The 19,115-nt window shown below is 36.0% G+C and overlaps 1 protein-coding gene across 2 annotated transcripts in view; it reads left to right on the forward strand.

Annotated features, from left to right (window-relative positions):
* Positions 1 to 1,957: 1,957 nt before the first annotated feature.
* SEM1 (SEM1 26S proteasome subunit) overlaps positions 1,958 to 19,115 on the forward strand; it is a 64,100-nt gene continuing 46,942 nt past the window's right edge. The window contains exons 1-2 of one of the 2 annotated variants that reach the window (XM_054495610.2): positions 1,958 to 2,161; positions 16,939 to 17,032. In XM_054495610.2, coding sequence (XP_054351585.1) covers positions 2,086 to 2,161; positions 16,939 to 17,032 — 170 coding nt within the window. In that variant the 5' untranslated portion in view covers positions 1,958 to 2,085. The remainder of the gene's footprint in view (positions 2,162 to 16,938; positions 17,033 to 19,115) is intronic. The other variant, XM_054495611.2, reaches the window with a different exon arrangement.

Genomic DNA, 19,115 nt, shown 5'->3' on the forward strand with positions numbered 1-19,115 from the left:
AGGAAACAAAACACACACTTAGAGACTTTAAGTGTTGACAAGGAGAATATGAAATATTTAAAAATATAAGTTCCTTAGTTAATAACAGCTAACATGTATTGATCACTTATTATGTGCCAGGCATTGAACTATGCACGTCATATACATAATCTCCTTTAATCTTAACTGTAACTGCAAATAACCAAAATGTATTACAGAGAAATTAAGTAATTTGTCTAAACTCCCCTTTAGAAGGAACTGAGCCTGGATTTATAATACAAACTGGTCTGCAAATATGTATTCTTAATATCATTTTCCAAAATTATTCCATGTGCCATGACCCTTGAAATGCAAAGTTGCTCATTGTGCCATGTGCCATGACATTTATGGCCGTACCACCCTGAACATGCCCCATCTCATCTGAAATAAGAAGTTATTTAAGTTTCAGCATTCTGGATTTCACGAACCAGTACAATGGAATAACCAGTACAATGGAAGAAAGGGCAGGGGTGGTGGAACTTGACGTAAGATTGTTGATTTTTAAATCAACAACCTCTCTTTAAATTGAATATAGTTTTAGGGGGAAAAAAATCACCATATTGCTGTTGATTTTTTTCTTTTGCTAAGGATTGATACAAACTTCATCATATATCAAATGAAATAAATAATAGGTCCAGGAACTAGAATTTGGGTTTTCTGACTCCTTGGCAAAATCTTCTTTTTTTTTTTACCTTCTTCAAAAAATTATTTTAATTGACAAATAAAAATTGCCTATATTTATGGAGCACATGTTTTAAAATACAAATACATTGTATAATGACTAAATCACACTAAACAGGATATGCATTACCTGACATAATTTTTTTGGTAGTGAGATACCACTATTTTTAGTAATCTATACAAATCAAATAGTATGAGAGATACATTTTTTAAAAATTACATCTAATTGTAGTTCTTGGCCAAGTTTGTTCTACATTTAATTATTCAATTTTCTGTATTCCCAAACACTCTGTTCATTTCTCACTAATATTAAGATGGAGATTCAAGTGGATTACTGTGTTTCATTGTGATTTATCTGTTTACATGTCTCTGAGTAGAATATGAGCTCCTTGAAGAAAGGGACCTTGTCTATACATGTTTGATGCACAGCTCCTGGTAAGCGGTATGACCTTACATTGTTGAATAAAGGAATGGCATTTATAGATATAATCTGGAACATGTATCAACATTTACAATAATACTCAATTTGTGTATGTACATTCCATGATATTCATCCATATACATCCATATATTATATATAGAGTTCCATGAAGTTCGCTACTGTATTCAAAATGATATTCAAATGCTATTCAAACAATTCTAAGTGATATATTTTGAACACCATAAAATGTTACACAAATTCATAAATAGCATTACTGTATAATAACCTGTAAACTAGAGTTACTACACACACATACACATCACACAAATTCTATTTAAAAAGCTATTTACCACAAAGTAATTCTAAGACCTTATAAACACTGCCTAATGGAAAAGTCTGGAGATTGGAGCCAGGCAAAAAAAATCTGCATTTCGGTTGTCTAGCACTACCTGAGTGACTTCGGCTGCTTCTTTCCGAACCTGAATTTTCTGTGATGTGGAGACATTTAATACCACCTTTAGGGAACTGGCTTAAAGACTGGAGGTAATAACGTATGTGAAGGGCTGATGAATGTTTTCAGTCACACTGTAGTCTCTCTAGAGTTCCTTCCCCGGTTGCAAACTAAGGGTTTTTTTGTTTGTTTGTTTGTTTTACACATTATGAGTCTTTTATAGTCAGGAAAACTACATGGATCTCAACTTTGGCAATTCAGAGTCTGAATAACATGGTAGAGACCAAAAAAAAAAAAATCACCTCTATAACTCGGAAAAAGCGCTAAACCCGCAGGAAGCGCTGGGCGGACCTCCAGTATCCCAGCATTCCTCGCGCTGCTCCCGTATTCTTTCCCTGAGTCTCTATGGTAGCGTCAGCGTCGGAGGAGGCAGTGACGGTGGCGTTTCCTTGAGGAAGAGTGAGGGTTCCAAGTTTTCTGCTGATTTGGGAGGTGTTGGGCGCGGATAGTCGAGATGTCAGAGAAAAAGCAGCCGGTAGACTTAGGTCTCTTAGAGGAAGACGACGAGTTTGAAGAGTTCCCTGCCGAAGGTAACCGCTGGGCCCCGGTTTCTGTGTCGCGCGGACGGTGACTCAGGCCTCCGTATGGAGGTGGCTTGGGCGCTCGGGCCCAGCTGAGGGCACCGGCGGGAAGTTTGGACTCCCAGGGCCGGCACTCGAGGCGCTAATGCTCACCCCTCAGTGGCGCCCCAGATTCGGGTTTGGGGTGTCGCGCTGGGACTCACTGGCGAGGCCCAATGGCTTCGGCTTCCTCACTGGGAGGAGCCACCGTGTGTCTGGACCCATAGCCCCGCGTCTGTGATGGTTGGTCCGTTTACTGGTCTTCTGGGTTACTCACCACTTAAACGTAGTTCAAGTCTACATGACCTCCATTTCTTTTCTTTTTGTTTTAGCAGTCTTTGTCTTTAAACCTTTCCAGAATTGAATTGTCTGTAGTTACGCCAATGCTGCTTAACTTTTAGGATGTTACACATGAAGCCTCATTAAGTAGGATAGGAGGGTAAGATACTGGGTGCTTAATACACGTTATTGCCTTATTCCTGTTCCTCACCATTTTGATCACTTAACTGTGACCTAACTTAATGCTTTATAAGACCCTAAAACTTGCCGGGTGTGGTGGCTCACGCCTGTAATCGCAGCAGTTTGGGAGGCAGAGGCAGGAGGATCACATGAGGTCAGGAGTTTAAGACCAGCCTGGGCAACATAGCGAGACCCTGTCCCTATAAAAATAAAATAGTTTTTTAAAAGAACCTAAACCTTACCCTTTTTTTTTTTTTAGCTTCAGAACTAAAGACCTGGTTTTTTTCATTGTAGGTAATAGCAAATTGCTAACATTTATTGAGTGGCTGCTGTTTTCAGGAACTTGTCTAAGTGCTTTACTTGTAATAGCATATTCCACTTTCATAAATATAAGAAGTAGGCCTCAGTATTGCCATTCTTCAGATAAACTGAAGCTCGGAATGGTAAAGAAACGTTCCTGATGTCTCATAACTAGTTAGAAATAATAGAACTGGAACTGGGAAACCTGGCCTGATTGACACCAAAGCTCTTAACTTTAGCTGTACTGCTTCTGTTTGTGAGATTGCTATTGCCAGTTAGGTTTTCAAAATAGGCTGCTTTATTGGCTGATGGTTGATGAGTAGGATTTGTAAATATTTAGCTTATAAGAAAAGGAGATTACTTTCTGAAGGTGGTAGAAAGAGAATTGTGGTTAATGGGGTACACATCCTGTTGCATCAAGCAATTGCTACTTCACTAAAATTGTCCCAAGTTGTATACCCTATCATGATCCTATTGTGCGTAAAACCACATAGCTGGAACATTTGTTCTATTTATAATGTACTGTTACTTTGTTTAGTGGAAGAGAACATTAGTGTACATGCTACAGAAACTGGTAAACTAACCCAAAACACATTTCTTTTCAGTTCTGGAATTAATTATGTGTTGTAGGTATTCTTAGTTTTTTTGTTTTGGTAATGGATTTATCTGTTCAGTCATGTTTTCTTTAGCTCATGTTTATGAAGCTTTCAAGTTGCTTCATAATCCGCCAACATAGAGCTGTGTCGTAGAAAGCTGGCCTATTGAAGGTAGGATCTACTTCTTACTCAAACTTCGTATTTCAAATAGCATTATTCATTATCATATACAGGGTGGAATGTTAGGCAGTTTATTTACATTACATAATCTAATTATCACTATCACCTTGAGAATATGGAGGCTCAGAGACAAAAAGAAAAACAAACAAACAAAACTTGCCATTATGTCCAAGCCAGGATGTGAAAGGTCTAACTCCCTGATCCAAACTTTATCTGTAACATTTAGCAAAGTGCCTGATACATAGTAGGTGGTCAATAAATGCATGTCGAATGAATGATGAATGAACCCGCATTTAAAATGAGTAGTTAGTTGATAATTGACTGCTTAAAAACGATCTAGAGATAACTACGTACCTGATGGTACACTTGATTTTTTTCAGCAACTTTCATCAGCTTCTGCGAGTGTAGTTTGTGCTTGTTCTAAGTTTATATGTGAGCAGCAATTTTTCAAAGTGTCAGTAGTTATATAGTAAAACAAAACAAAAAGGTAAAAGGAAAAGCAAAAAAAAAATATTCTTTCTAAGGACAAAAGACTCACAACAGACTGGTTTATTAACATTAAGTAATTGACCATTTATGGGTCTCCTTACAGAATGTTTGTTGTCTTCAGGTATAAATGTGTAGAATTAATTCATTCAGGAAACTTTCCATTTTAGAGTGAGAAACATTTTTAATGCCTTTATTTTGTTCAAGTTTCTCTTCTCTGGTTTATGATTTGGAGAGGTTTTTCTTAATTTGAATTAGTGAGAAAATCAGCCCACAAGATGAAACCACTCAGTATTTACTCATGAAAATTGTTCTGATGAATAACAAAACCAAAAGAAAAACACTTCAGAAAATATCACCAAAGAATTATTTCTTTTCTGAGAATCTACATTTCTGACATGTTTTGGTCTAGTCAAGGTTTAGAGTCTGTTACTATTCAAAATGTGATCCATGAAACAGCAGACTTGGCATTGCCTGGGAGCCTGTTAAAATTGCAGCATCTCATCATTCCTCAAACCTAGACCTACTTAATCAGTGTGGGCTTTACCAAGATTCCTAAGAGAGATGTTTGAAAAAAACATTAAAGTTTGAAAAGTATTACTTTAAAACAGTGACCTATTTTCAATCTTTTGGTATTTGAGTTTTCATTTCAATTATTAATGCCCCGATTTACTTTCAAGTTCTTTCTGTACTTTGGAAAATTATTTTTCTTGTAAGTATGCCATTGACAAATTCACTAACAGATAAAAATTAAAATTGCTGTTGTTAAGGCAGCCTATGAACATCTCCGCAGTCTATAACAGATCTTACTTTCAAAGGCTTTGTTGAGTCTCAGTGCTCCAGAAAGTGGATTTTATCCACTCTCTTGGGTAACTTGGAGTATAGAGGTTGCCACATGAAAGTCATTACTGATGGTTCCACGAATAGATTTTCTTTCGGGAGTGGGTCTTTCTTTTGGGAGTGGCGTTGCTACATCCCATCTTGCATAAGAATGTGTTTGGTAGGATGTTCATTTAATCATTTTAAGGAAAGGGAATTTTTATCGCTTCTTCTCTCTTTTTTTCTTTCTTTCTTTCTTTTTTTTTTTGTTTGTTTGAGATGGAGTTTCGCTCTTGTTGCCCAGGCTGGAGTGCAGTGGCGCTATCTCGGCTGACTGCAACCTTCACCTCCCGAGTTCAAGCGATTCTCCTGCCTCAGCCTCCCGTGTAGCTGGGATTACAGGCATGTGCCACCATACCCGGCTAATTTGTATTTTTAGTAGAGACAGGGTTTCTCCATGTTGGTCAAGCTGGTCTCGAACCCCTGACCTCAGGTGATCCGCCCGCCTCTGCCTCCCAAAGTGCTGGGATTACAGGCGTGAGCCACCATGTCCAGGATAGTTTCTTCTCAATAACCCTTCAATGTAAAGTGCAGCATCTGGAAGGAGTCTCTGAAGGTACAAATGCTGCTTTTATTTTTTCCCCCATTCTATAGCCTGTGAATTGGTGCTACATTGGCAGTTCCTCACAATTATTCTAATTGGTGTGTGTGTAATCTTCTGGTCATTAAGCAGGAGCTGTAAAAAAACATGTTTAGGATCTTTGTGATGATACACACCCTCCAACTTCTTGACTACTTAAACTGATTTAGAACAGCCTTTATTAGGAAGACATTCAGGGTCCTGGGCGTGATTGATTTTGATATGATTTTGGAAGCTTTGAAATTGTTGGAATTCTAGGACCAGAGGGCAACTTAAAAATCTAGAGAAGATTTCGTTTTTCAAATCATATGGTCAGGTTGGTGGTGATAGAGTCAAAAACGGAACTAGTCTATAATTTATTTAAAACTTTTTTTTTTTTTTTGAGACGGAGTCTCGCTCTGTCACCCAGGCTGGAGTGCAGTGGCGCGATCTCGGCTCACTACAAGCTCCACCTCCTGGGTTCACGCCATTCTCCTGCCTCAGCCTCCCTAGTAGCTGAGTCTACAGGCGCCTGTCACCACACCCGGCTAATTTTTTTTGTAAAGATGGGGTTTCACTGTGTTAGCCAGGATGGTCTTGATCTCCTGACCTCGTGATCCGCCTCGGCCTCCCAAAGTGCTGGGATTACAGGCATGAGCCACTGCGCCCAGCCTAATTTATTTAAAACTTTGACTACTTTTTCATATCAAATTATTGAAAGAGTTTTAAAAAATATTTTTATTAGTTTCTCTGACAGTTAGATGTGGATTTGAGTAAAAGAGGGAAGAGAACAAGTGCCCATTTAGATTCTTTTATTCTCTTCCTGTGCCAGAATTGAAAGGTTTTTTTTTTTTGAGAGAGAGAGAAGCTTTTTTAGAATATTTAGAATGAAATTGAGTTTGCCTGCAGCAGCAATAGCATTTACAAGAGTGATATTATACTAAGTATTCTATACTTTTTCTGTATCAGGTGAAATTGCTATATAGTCTGAAGAAATCAGGAGCAGAATACTACCCACCTCCCCACCCTCTGGCCCCTTGAGAAATTTCTGGATAAGACAGTGCTATGATGGGAATCTGTCTGTTGAGGCAGACAACAGACTAGTGATCCCCTAATGCTGCCAGCATTGGAATAAATGAGGCACTATCACCTGTGCCTTAAAAAGTATGACATCTTACAGTGGTTCTTAACCAAGGGAGTGTTTTTGGATGTCACATTGACTTGACAGGTAGGAGTGTAGAAAAACTGCCAGCATTTAGTGGGTAGAGGTCAAGGATTTTATATTTGTGCCTGCATGAGGAAGAACTGCCCTATGAAAAATGCTTTTGAGAAATATTTATGTGAACATCATATACCAACAGGACTAAACATTCAATAGGAGGATTCCTTAGAAACTTAAATGTAGAAGATAGATGTGACCAGTATTGATAATGTCACACACCATGCTAGTCAGTTTACCTAGTGCCAAAAAGGGCTTTTGCTGTTTTTGCATTATTAAATGTAATATAGTGGACATAACCATCAAACATTTAAATTAGTTACACAGTGGTAGCAAGAAATGGAGAACTCATGTTACTAAAAATTTTAAGAAAAAATGTGTAATCTATATAATGATTTGAAGAGTACTTGTTGAATGTCTATTTTTGATAATTGTGTGCAAGAAGAAAGTTTTTGAACCCCAGGATAGAATAAGCATGATGAATCTAGGATTAGGCCTAAGTTCAAATCTATTGTTCATAAACTTTCAGCTAGTCACCTCATGCTAGTTACTTAACTTCCTCTTTAAAATATTTTTGTAATATATTATATAGGATAATTGTATAAGTAACTGCTTATGGTAAAAATTTAAACTTAATGAGAGTATAAATTAAAAAGTAAAAACACAGTTTCCCTCTACCAGTCCCCAAAAAAGTTATTTATGCCCCAGTGAGAACCAACGTTAAATGTTTTTTTCTTTAGTATCCTTCCAGAATGTATTTATAAATTGTACTTGTTTGTATATATCCTTTAGATACACAAACAGAAGACGTATGGTATATACTATTTCCTCCTACTTGATTTTTATTAATGTATCTCAGGTACATTTTTGCATCAATATGAAAATCTACCTCATGCCCTCATTGTGTTCATCTTAAATAGTCTATTTAACTAGTCCCTTCTTGATAGATATTAGGGGTTTTTTTTTTTGGTTCTTTTATATATATATGTGTGTGTGTGTGTGTGTATTTTTTTTTTTTTTTTTAAGAGACAAGGTCTTGCTCTGGTGCTCTGTCACCCAGGCTGGGGTGCAGTGGCGCTGTCACAGATTATTACAGCCTTGAACTCCTGGGATTCAGTGATCCTCTGTCTCAGCCTCCCTAGTAGCTGGGAGTACAGGCATGTGCCACCTCACCTAATGTGTTTTTTCAAATTTTTTGTAGAGATTTGGTCTCACTATGTTGCCCAGGCTGGTACTGAACTAATGGCCTCAGCAGTCTTCCCACCAGTCTTCCCAGGTGCTGGGATTACAGGTGAGCCACTGCACCTGGCCTTCAAAAGAAAAAAAAAAGGAATATGCTGCAGTGAATAACCTTATAGCTTTAGGGTTTTTGTTGCTTGTGTTTTGTTTTGCTTTTTTCTGTTACAGATAATGAATATGTTTACATCTTTTTGTGTGTGTGCTAATCTATAAGATAAACTCCTAGAGAGGAAATTGCCAAATTGAATTGGCAGACTCATTTTTTTATAATATAATTTTTATTTTGAAATAATCTCAAACTTACAGAATAGTTGAAAATACAGTACAAACATTTTTCTCTAAACGATTTGTGAATAAGTTGCCAACCTGATGGCCATCACTCCTGAGTATTTTAATGTGTATTTCCTACAAGGACATAGTCACAAGACAACTGTCAAAATCAGGAAATTAATGCACTGATGCATTACTATAGGTTGAGCATCCCAAATCTGAAATCCTCCAGAATCTTAAACTTTCTGAGTACCAACATGAAATTTCAGATTGGGGGATTTGGGATGCCCAGTTGTAAATATATAATGCAAGTATTTAAAATTCAGAAAAATACAAAATTTGAAACACTTCTGGTCTCAAGCATTTTGAATAAGGGATACTCAGCCTGTATGATCTAACCCACAGATCCCTTTCAGCTTTCTCCCATTGTCTCAATAATGTCTTACTATAGAATCCTGGGTTACAGTATCTTGTCATGTCTCTTTAGTCTTCCTTAGTCTAGAGCATTTCCTCAGTTTGTCTTTTAATTTTCATGATTTTCACACTTTGGAAGACTACAGGCCAGATATTTTGTAGAATATTCCTCAACTGTGCCTATTTCTTCATGATAGAAGTTCTACATTGTAGTCCTGGTGCTCTGATCTTATGACATCTTTTTAGGTGGAACATTATTCTCATTTGTTCCATTACTGGGGATGTTCACTTCAATCACTATTAAGGTGGGGTTTGTTAGGCCTTTCCATTGTTATGTTACTAATTTTCCCTTCCTAATAGGCAGTTTTGGGGGAGGGACTTTGAAGCTATGTAAATACAGTATTCCAGTGATCATCAAACTTGTAACTTGTTCATCTTTTGAAAAATGTATAGCAGTGTGGACTAGTGGATTCTGACTCAGTAGGTTATAATTTGTAACTATTATTTGGATTCTCAGATTGTCCCATATTTGAACATGCAGAACCCCTTCAAGCTATCTTCTGTGTCCTTTTGCCATGTCTCCATTATTCTTTGTGCATTTCCTAGCATTCTGGCACAAGGTGTATTCCAAACTAATTTTATACCTGAAATCAGCCATTGCTCCAATGTGATTTTTTTTTAGTGGAGAATGGTATTTGGAATGCAGTGTCTTCACTTTGCTTATGTTTATTGCTTTTGGGATATTCCTGCTCCCACACCCTCTAAGTGGAAGGAACTAGGGATGTACAGGAGTGTGTGTGTGTGTGTATGTATAAAACCGTGGGTTCACACAGATGTCTCCACTTGCAGTTCAACACCACTGGATTCATTCTAGTTTTTTCCCTTTCTACATTTGTTATTCCCTTCTCCAGTAGTGAGAAACCTGGCTTCTGTTATCTTCAATGTATTGACTATTTGGTCATCCCCCTTCCTAACCAATCTTTGCTGCCCCCAACAGATGCCCTTCTCGCCCCACTTGGGCTCCACATTTTATGCCAGGCCACCCTCCCGTCCTCTAGTGTGGGTGACTTCTTCATTCTGTCCAGGCTCTGACACACCAACCACACCATGCTGCCCCTCTCCAGGAATGCCCTCCTTGCTCTACTTGGGCTTAGACACCTCATCTTAGACCTGGCATATCTTAAATTTTGACAGATACTCTCAAATTGCCTTTGAGAAGGGTTATGCCAATTTATGTTTCCATCTACAGTTCACCTTTTCCCTCATAAGCTTGCTATACTAGATAGTAAACATTTTAGTCATTACTGACCTCGTGAATGAAAAATAAAATTGTATCATTTTGATTTGGATTGATTTTTTTTAAGGAAGATTAATCATTATGTTTTTCTCTGAGCTGTTACCATCTTAATCCTCAATTTCATTATCTGTAATATATGGCTAATAATATTTATTAGAGTCATGAAAGAATTACATTATTGTAATGGTCGGCCTGGGCTGCCATAACAAAATACCATAGACTGGGTGGCTTAAACATCAGAGATTTATTTTCTCACCCATTCTGGAGGCTGTGAAGTCTAAGATTAAAGTGTAGGTCGTTACAATTCTTGGTGAGGCCACTCTTCCTGCCTTGCACAAGGCTGCCTTTGTGCTGTGTTCTCTTGTGGCAGAATGAAAGAGTGCATATGCTCTCTGGTATCTCTTAAGGCACTAATCCCATCATGGGAGCCCTACCCTCAAGACCTCATTCGATCCTGATTACCTCCCGAATACCATCATATTGAGGATGAGGGCTTCAACATAATAATTTTTGGGGGGGTTTGGTGGGGCCGGGGTACAAAGATTTAGTCCAGAACAATGATAATATGTAAACAGAGTCTGGCACAAAGTTAGTATTCAGTAAACGTTAGTCTCCTTTTTTCTCTCCCCTCTAATGTACTTAGGAGTTTGGATTTTGGATGACGTTTAATATTTATTTAGAATTTGAGCTATGTCTGACATGTATTTAGTAATTTTGAATATATTCAAAATTAAGCTTGTTAAATTTGTGAGTTATTTGATAATTGATTTATTTTGCAGTATTAGAAACTTGTAAATTAAAAAAAATTGCCATTAAATGTTTTTCCACAAGTACTTAAACAATAATGTGGTTATTCATAGACACATAAAATAGTAACATACATTATTTAGGGGTACATACAGATTGGAATGAAAAACCCCCAAATCAAGATGCTGGTGCTTGGGAAGGGATAGTGAGAGGTGTGAACCAGGATATTAAACACTGAAAAACTCTTTGAAAAACTATTTGGTTAGCTATTTCATTGGTTCTATGGAATGAGCAAGCAGTAAGCAATTGTGGTTTAAGTAGTGTCTAATGTTACTACTTGTTTGTTAAACATTACTCATTGAAAGATGTGATGAACTGTGAAAACACTGAGAGGAAAATAAAAGTTTCAGAAACTGTATACAGTTGACCCTTTAACAACATGGTTTGAAGTGTGAGGGTCCATTTATACACAGATTTTTTTCAACTAAATGGGAAAAGGAAATACGATATTCACGGGATATGGAACCCACCTGCACAGAGGGCTGACTACCACTCGGCTAACCATGGGAACTGAGTATGCATAGATTTGGGTATACTTGGGCTGTCCTGGAACAAGTACCCCGAGTATACCAAGGGATGACTGTACTCTTCTTCATAAGTATTTAAAATTTACCAAATATCCTTATCCTTTGTCTGGTTGTGTACGCTGGTGTACGTGTAATGTTTGGTGGAAATTGTATTGTTTATATTCTAGGACATGTTTCTTTACTCACCTCTCTCATCCCACAAATTGCCTTTTCAGTGATTAGCATGTAATAAAGGATTTATTCATTTGACATATATTTGTTGAGTGTTGCCTATAAATCTGGTACTGAAAAGTACAGAGAGAATGGTATTAGCTGCCATTTATCAGTACTAAGTGCTTTACATACACAATGTCATTGAGTCTTCATAGCTCTTTGAGGTATAAGTTTTATACCTGGGGATCAGTAAAATTTAATTTACCCAAGGTCACAGTTAATTAGAGGCTGTCTTGAAGCAAATTTGACTTCTGTAGATATTTGTCTTTGAACTTAGTAGTAGTTGTCAAGGGAGAGAAGAATCAGTGGTTTTAACACCAAGCTAGAGTGCTTTAGTATTTTGGAAGTGCTTATCCTGGGGTGGGACTCCAAGCCCTTTTCTCCCTACCCCCAATTAAACCAGAGCAACGTTGCCTTTGTTTCGCTTACCTGTTGGGCTTCTGGGTAAGATGTAATTTGGTTTCCTTCAACTGATAGTAAAGTGCAACAGCAGTTCAAAAGAAACAGATTACTTCCAGTTATGTACAGTGCGAGGTAGCAACCTTTGAACAGGGCTTTCAAAAGAAATGTAGGAAAGGGGTTTTCAAAAGAAGGGAAAAGGTGTAGGTGCTTTGAAGTGAAAAAATAAATGTGTATGTATATTGTATTGCTTGTGAAATAGTAGTTGTAAATGCAGGTGGTTTGCGGCCTAAGCATGGAAAGCTTTAAGCCTCTGACCAGTTTGGACTTAATCCTTAAGTAGATGAGAAGTGGTTTTTAAAATGTTTGTTTTGCTTATGACAGTGATATGTGTAAGTTTCCTTTAGGCAATATGCTGAAACATTAACCCAGCAGAATTAATTTGAAAAGATAGAAAGACCAGAGTCAGGGAGGTTAATTAGCAAATTGTCGAAATAACTCAGGTGAGGACTAAGGGCGAAATAAGTTATTATTAGAAATGAAGTGAAGAGAATGATGCTACAATAGTAAGGGAGGTAGAAGTGATGAAGCATTAGCAACTAGTTTGATATGGGGTGTTGAGAATAAGAAGAAATCTGGGGTTGTGATTTTGCCCATGCATGTCTAAGAATATGCATGGTGGAGTTGAGATTGGATACCCTTGACTCAGTAATGTGAAGGGTAGATCAGAATGAGGGTACCAAGATGAGATGAATCTAGGGCATGAGGGCTTGGAAAAGATGAGAGTAATGGCTTTTGTAAATTTTATGGAATTAAAAATAAAACCACAAATCTACCAGGTTCAGGAAGCCAAAGAAAAATACATTTTTAAAAATTTATGCTGGAGAGGATGTGGAGAAGTAGGAACGCTTTTACACTGTTGGTGGGAGTGTAAATTAGTTCAACCATTGTGGAAGACAGTGTGGCGATTCCTCAAGGATCTAGAACTAGAAATAACCATTTGACCCAGCAATCCCATTACTGGGTTATACCCAAAAGATTATAAATCATTCTACTATAAAGACACATGCACATACATGTTTATTGAAGCACTATTCACAATAGCAAAGACTTGGAACCAATCCAAATGGCCGTCAATGATAGACTGGTTAAAGAAAAGGTGGCACGTATACACTGTGCAATACTATGCAGCCATAAAAAAGGATGGGTTCTTGTCCTTTGCAGGGACACGGATGAAGCTGGAAACCATCATTGTCAACAAACTAACACAAGAACAGAAAACCAAACACCGCATGTTCTCACTCATAAGTGGAAGTTGAACAATGAGAACACATAGTAGACACAGGAAGGGGAACATCACACACCTGGGACTGTCAGGGGGTGGGGGGCAAGGGGAGGGATGGCATTAGGAGAAATACGTAATCCATGTGGGACTTAAAACCTAGATGATGGGTTGATGGGTGCAGCAAACCACTGACTGTGGTACATGTAGACCTATGTAACAAACCTGCACGTTCTGCACATCTATCCCAGAACTTAAAGTAAAAAAAATCCCAAATCAACAAAGAGAACCAACAAAGTGGAACCATTCTGCCAGACTTATATTTTTTTTAATTGTTGATGAAAATAATTGGGTTTGGGTTTCCTTTTTAAAAAATGTAAGAATAGTTATGAATGATTATGAAGTTATTTTGATCCTTTATTTTAGACTCTTTGCCACAACTGAAAGCTCACCAACACCCTGCCAATAAAAACATTGTTTATGACTTGCTTTTTGTTTGAAGTTCTCCACTAACAGTTTTGGTCCTTGTTAGAGAAAATATAGTAGTAAAGTGCAGTGCTAGGTATTGATTTCTTAGTCACTGACTAGACATTAGATCTGCAGGGTATACGCGTGTTTGCATTATGATAACCTACAGGAGTGAAATTTTGAAAAAAAAAATAATTTGTTTCATACACCCTCAGCAGGAACACTTGTAAATTTATCTCAGAATCACTGGATATGGTGTGGCTTCATTATCATACTCATGAGTATAATGATGCTGTTTGTAAGTATTGCTCTTCTCTTTTACACACACCTAAGATGGTGAATGTTCAATTTAGTATTTTTCTTTTCATGTAATGTTCTGTATATACTTGCATGTTTTGTATTTGAAGAAACTTGGTTGGAGATTAGGTTGTTTATATTCAGAATACCTTTATTTTTATGGAATAAGAATTTGATGCTCTTGAAAATTGGTGTAGAATAGAACATTTGCAACCCTATTTAGTATGAGTGGGATTTCCTTTTTACTTTTCTCAAAAATGCTGTATTTCATGCCTTTCAGAAATTTGAAAATGTATGTTGCAGAGTAGGGGAAAGTAAGTATTAAAAGAATTTTCTAAGTTGAGAGAAGATTTTTTTTGTACTTAAATGTCAAGGTGATACTTAGGTGAAGTATGTGTGAGATCTTGGATAGCTCAGATTTTTTAAATTTAAAGCTAGTTACAGATGTAATCCTCAACTAGCCAAAGTGAAGAAAGCCCAATTTGGGACAACGTCTAAAATAAGAATTGCTAGAAACTTATGTATTAGGCATCTGTTACTGGTTATTTCCAATTCTGACTTTTTAAAATGTAGGTTTTTTTTTTTTTTTTTTTAAACCAGTACACATCTGGAGGCATATACATTGAAGTAAATACAGCTGTGGTTATTTACATGATTAATCACAATTCTGGCAATGCATTTAGTGTTTAAGGCAAAGTGTATGCTTTATAAGGCCATCTACATATTGAAGGATGGCATTAGACATGAGGTATATCAGGTATCATGGTTATCATTGTTTGGTTATATTTTGTCCTTTTCAAAACTATTTCTGGGGTTAACCCTTTAAAACTGAGTGATTAAAATTGCTTGGTTGTCAGTGTAGTGTTAGAGTTGAAAATTAAAACACAGTTCAGAGATCCAAGAAGATGTCAGCTAAACCCAGAGATTACAATAGTTACAGCTTTTTCATGTTATACATTGAGTAGAGTTTGTATATATTGTAACTTACGTATATTGTAACATGTATGTATAGTATAGAGAATTTGTAAGTGTTGGACATACTATTTTGGGGCATTATACCCTATCACATAAGCTTTTTATGTAATATAGTTAAGTACATAATCCAGGTTAATATACTCTTTAAAATATCCATCCAAAATAGATTCTGGTTTGTCAGTGTTAGCACTGTTTTTCTTAATAGTGCTCATATTAATTTTAACTGCTTAATAAGTTGTAATAGAAAAGAGGTTATTTCTCAGATTCCTCATCTATGATAATTGGAAGGATGGTATGCTATTACATAGACATCAGTGCTTCTTACTGCTTAAGATAATTATCTAGATTTATCAGATAATTAACGAAGAATTTGGCCAGCTCTTTCATCTTTGTTTACTCAGTAGTGTCATAACTATGAAGTACTGTATAGTAATACCAAAGAACTATAGAGGTATTGTTATGAATCTTTTTTATATGTTCTACCTAAAATGTTGCTCACAGTATTCTTTTTCCCCCTCTTCATGAGCCAGTTCCTTTTTCCTGGGACTTTGTCTCTACTTTTTCCTTTCCTTTCCCTGCCATTAAAATAGTGTAAGATGGTTATTAGAAGAGGGAGAGATGCTTTATCTTTGTTGTAAATGATCATCAGAGTTTAACTTTATAAACTAAAAAAATTGTACCATTCTTAAATATTTTTCCCATCTCTAAGTTAAAAGAAGTAAAGTCAACTTGAAGACATCACTTAATAACTATTGAAATAACATTTTGAATCAAATCATAATTAGATGAAAAATTTTGTTTCTTAAAAGATAGTTGCTTTAAAAGATAAGGCTCTACAGTATTTTTCAAAGACTTACAAGGTTAGCAGAAAAGTGTAAAATGTTATTTTATATTTCTGGCTTGAATCTTTTGATACATGATTATTTCCTTTTTAGGGACCAATGCAGATGGAAGCAACCTACTTAACAGTTTAGGAAGCTGGTTATTTGGAAGTGGTTCAAGCTGAGTAGAATCTGCTTGTTGTCTTAGAACCTTGAAACAGTTCTGTTGTGATTTTGAGTTATGTCACCCCCTTTACTCGAGAACATAGTATCTAGTCTTTATTTAAATTATTTTTTGTAACATAAAACTCCATTAGACATCTTTATAAAGACTCTTTAAAATAACTATCAAATAGATAATTTCTATTTCCAGGCTCAACCCACATAGCATATTTAGAGCTTGAGATTTGAGGTGGGAGAATAGTGGTAATACATATGTACTTTCTCACCATTCTCAACAAAAGCTGAAATCTCAATCTAAACCTCCCCTCTACCACTACCAAAGGGAGGAAGAAAATCTAGAAAACTAAAAACTACAATATTCTTCTTTATGCATATTTATGTTTATTCTTCCTTTAAAAATATAAATTTTGTATCAGTTATATTAGGCAGATACTAGTGGTGGCTTACAGTTTGGTTTACTTTTAAATATTTGTATATAAGTTATCCTTATGTTTTGCAATTTTGAATTTCACACTGGTATCTTCCTGCCACTCAACTTGCTTTAGGATTGTTGGTGTTGTGTTTTGAAAGATTATGAAGCCGACCTTCTAAAAATGAGTTCAAAGAAAAATCAGTAAAGTAAATATCCTCCTGAAATTGTAAGTTTTCATGGCAAGTAGAATTTTTTGTATTAACTTCTGTTTTAGATTATCTGCACACTCAAGAATTGAGAGAACTAGACAGCATAAGCTCAGATATAAGGAAGATACCATTTTTCATAGATATGGTTTTAGCTGTTTTTGAGTTGTGAGTGTTCAGTAGCAAGCTTTTCAAAGTTTTTGTAATTGTGGAAATAATGTATGAGAAATATTTAGACAGCGTCTGTTTCTATTTTTAGACTGGGCTGGCTTAGATGAAGATGAAGATGCACATGTCTGGGAGGATAATTGGGATGATGACAATGTAGAGGATGACTTCTCTAATCAGTTACGGTAAGTTTTAAACCAGATTTTTATTGTAGTTCAGTATTAATTTAAGCATGGAATATGTAATTTACATAGATAATTAACCTCTTAAAAGCTACTTAATCTTTGAAATAGGTTTTTGAACTGTGTAAAGTAAGACATACTGTCTTCATCTTCTGTGATTCTAAACATGAACACTTTGTGTAATTACATACAACTTTTATTCTTTCTGGTCTTTTTACAAAGGTGGTAAAATAGAAGCGTATTTGCTATTTCTTATCCTTAGGAATTTAATTCTGTCAATGTTAATTTTCTACTGATATCAAATAACTCAGCAGAAATTAGAATCATAGAGTGCTGTGAGCTAATTGGTGATTCTCAAACTGGAATGGAGATTGCGGTTGTGAGAATGTACTGTGTCGTATTCATGTATAAATCTACCTGATTTCGTTTATTTATTGAGGTAAAATTCATATAACATAAAATTAAGCATTTAAAAGTGTACAGTTCAGTGGCTTCTAGTACATCCTCAATATTGTGCAACCATCATCTCTATTTAGTTCCAGTATTTTCAGCATCCCAAAAGAAAACACAGTACTTGTTAAGCAGTCATTCCACGTTCTTTCTTCCCCTAATCCCTGGCCGCTGCTGATCTGCTTTCTATCTCTTAAGTATTTGCCTTCATATAAATGAAATCATACAATATTGTGACCTTGCGTGGGTACCTTTTTTCACTTAGCATAATGTTTTCAAGGTTCATTCATGTTGTACCATGCATCAGTACTTCATTCCTTTTTATGGCTGAATAATATTCCATATACATGTTCCATATTGTATATTCCAATTTATAATAATACTATATGGATATGCCACGTTTTATACATTCATCAGTTGATGGACATTCAGACTGTTTCCACCTTTTAGCTATTGTGGATAGTGCTGCTGTGAACATACGTGTACACGTATTTGAGTACCTGTTTTCAATTCTTTTGAAAAGAAATCATATATATAAACAAGTGGAATTGTTGGGTCATACGTTAATTCTATATTTAACTTTTTGAGGAACTGCCAAGCTGTTTTCTACAGCAGTTGAACAATTTATGTTCTCACTAGCGTTTGTACTAGCAGGGTGTGAAGGTTTCAGTCTCTCCACATCCTTGCCAAAACCTATTTTTCTTTTTTGTTTTAAATTATAGCCATATTTTAATCTATTTTTTCTTTTGTTATTTGTGCTTTTGGTGTCATATTTAAGAATTCATTGGCAAATTCAATGTAATGAAGATTTATCTCTGTTTTCTTCTAAGAGCTTTATAGTTTTTGCTCTTACATGTTGGTCTTTGCTTTGGGTTAATTTTTGTATATGTTATGAAATAGGGCTTCAGCTCATTCTTCTGCATATAGATGTCTAGTCGTTCCAGCACCATTTGTTGAAGAGACTTTTTTCCCTCCTAATTTTGTTTTGATTCAGCCTGTATTTATCTGTCTTGGCTGCAAGAATAGACTGTCATATACTTTGCTCAAGTAAAGATATAGAAGATATATGTATTCCAATCTTCTAATTTACTAGAAAGTGAAATAGTTTATAATAAATTTTTAAACTTTGATTTCTAATAGTGATGCAGTAGCACCAGCTCCTACACTGCATTTTTTTTGTTGGCTCTATAAAGACTTAGAATTTTGCTGGAGACTGATGATAATTTTACCCGTCTACTTTTTTCTCCTTTTTAGAAATAGTATAATTTACCTTTCACTGTTATACTGATACTTCTACAGTTTTTCATTTCGGTTTCTCAAATATTGCTGAGATACTTCTACAATTTTTCATTTCCGTTTCTCAAATATTGCTGACTGATTTTTGACTACATCTTTTGGTTCTTCCAGTACCCTGAGATGTAATTATCCAGAGCCTTGAGATTTTAAACTGCCTTAATGCAGTTATCTTACCTGTCTTAGTTTTCAATTTTGTCTTAATTATGTTGTTTTTCCTTTTATAGTTTTATGGACAAGATAAAAATGATAGCTATTGAACAATAATCCTGCTTTTTCTCTAAAATCTGTTAATGTTACATCATCTGTTCCAAGCATTGGACCTGCTCTTTCTCATTCTTCA

Source organism: Pongo pygmaeus, chromosome 6, assembly GCF_028885625.2.
Source record: "Pongo pygmaeus isolate AG05252 chromosome 6, NHGRI_mPonPyg2-v2.0_pri, whole genome shotgun sequence".
Taxonomy (NCBI): Eukaryota; Metazoa; Chordata; class Mammalia; order Primates; family Hominidae; genus Pongo; species Pongo pygmaeus.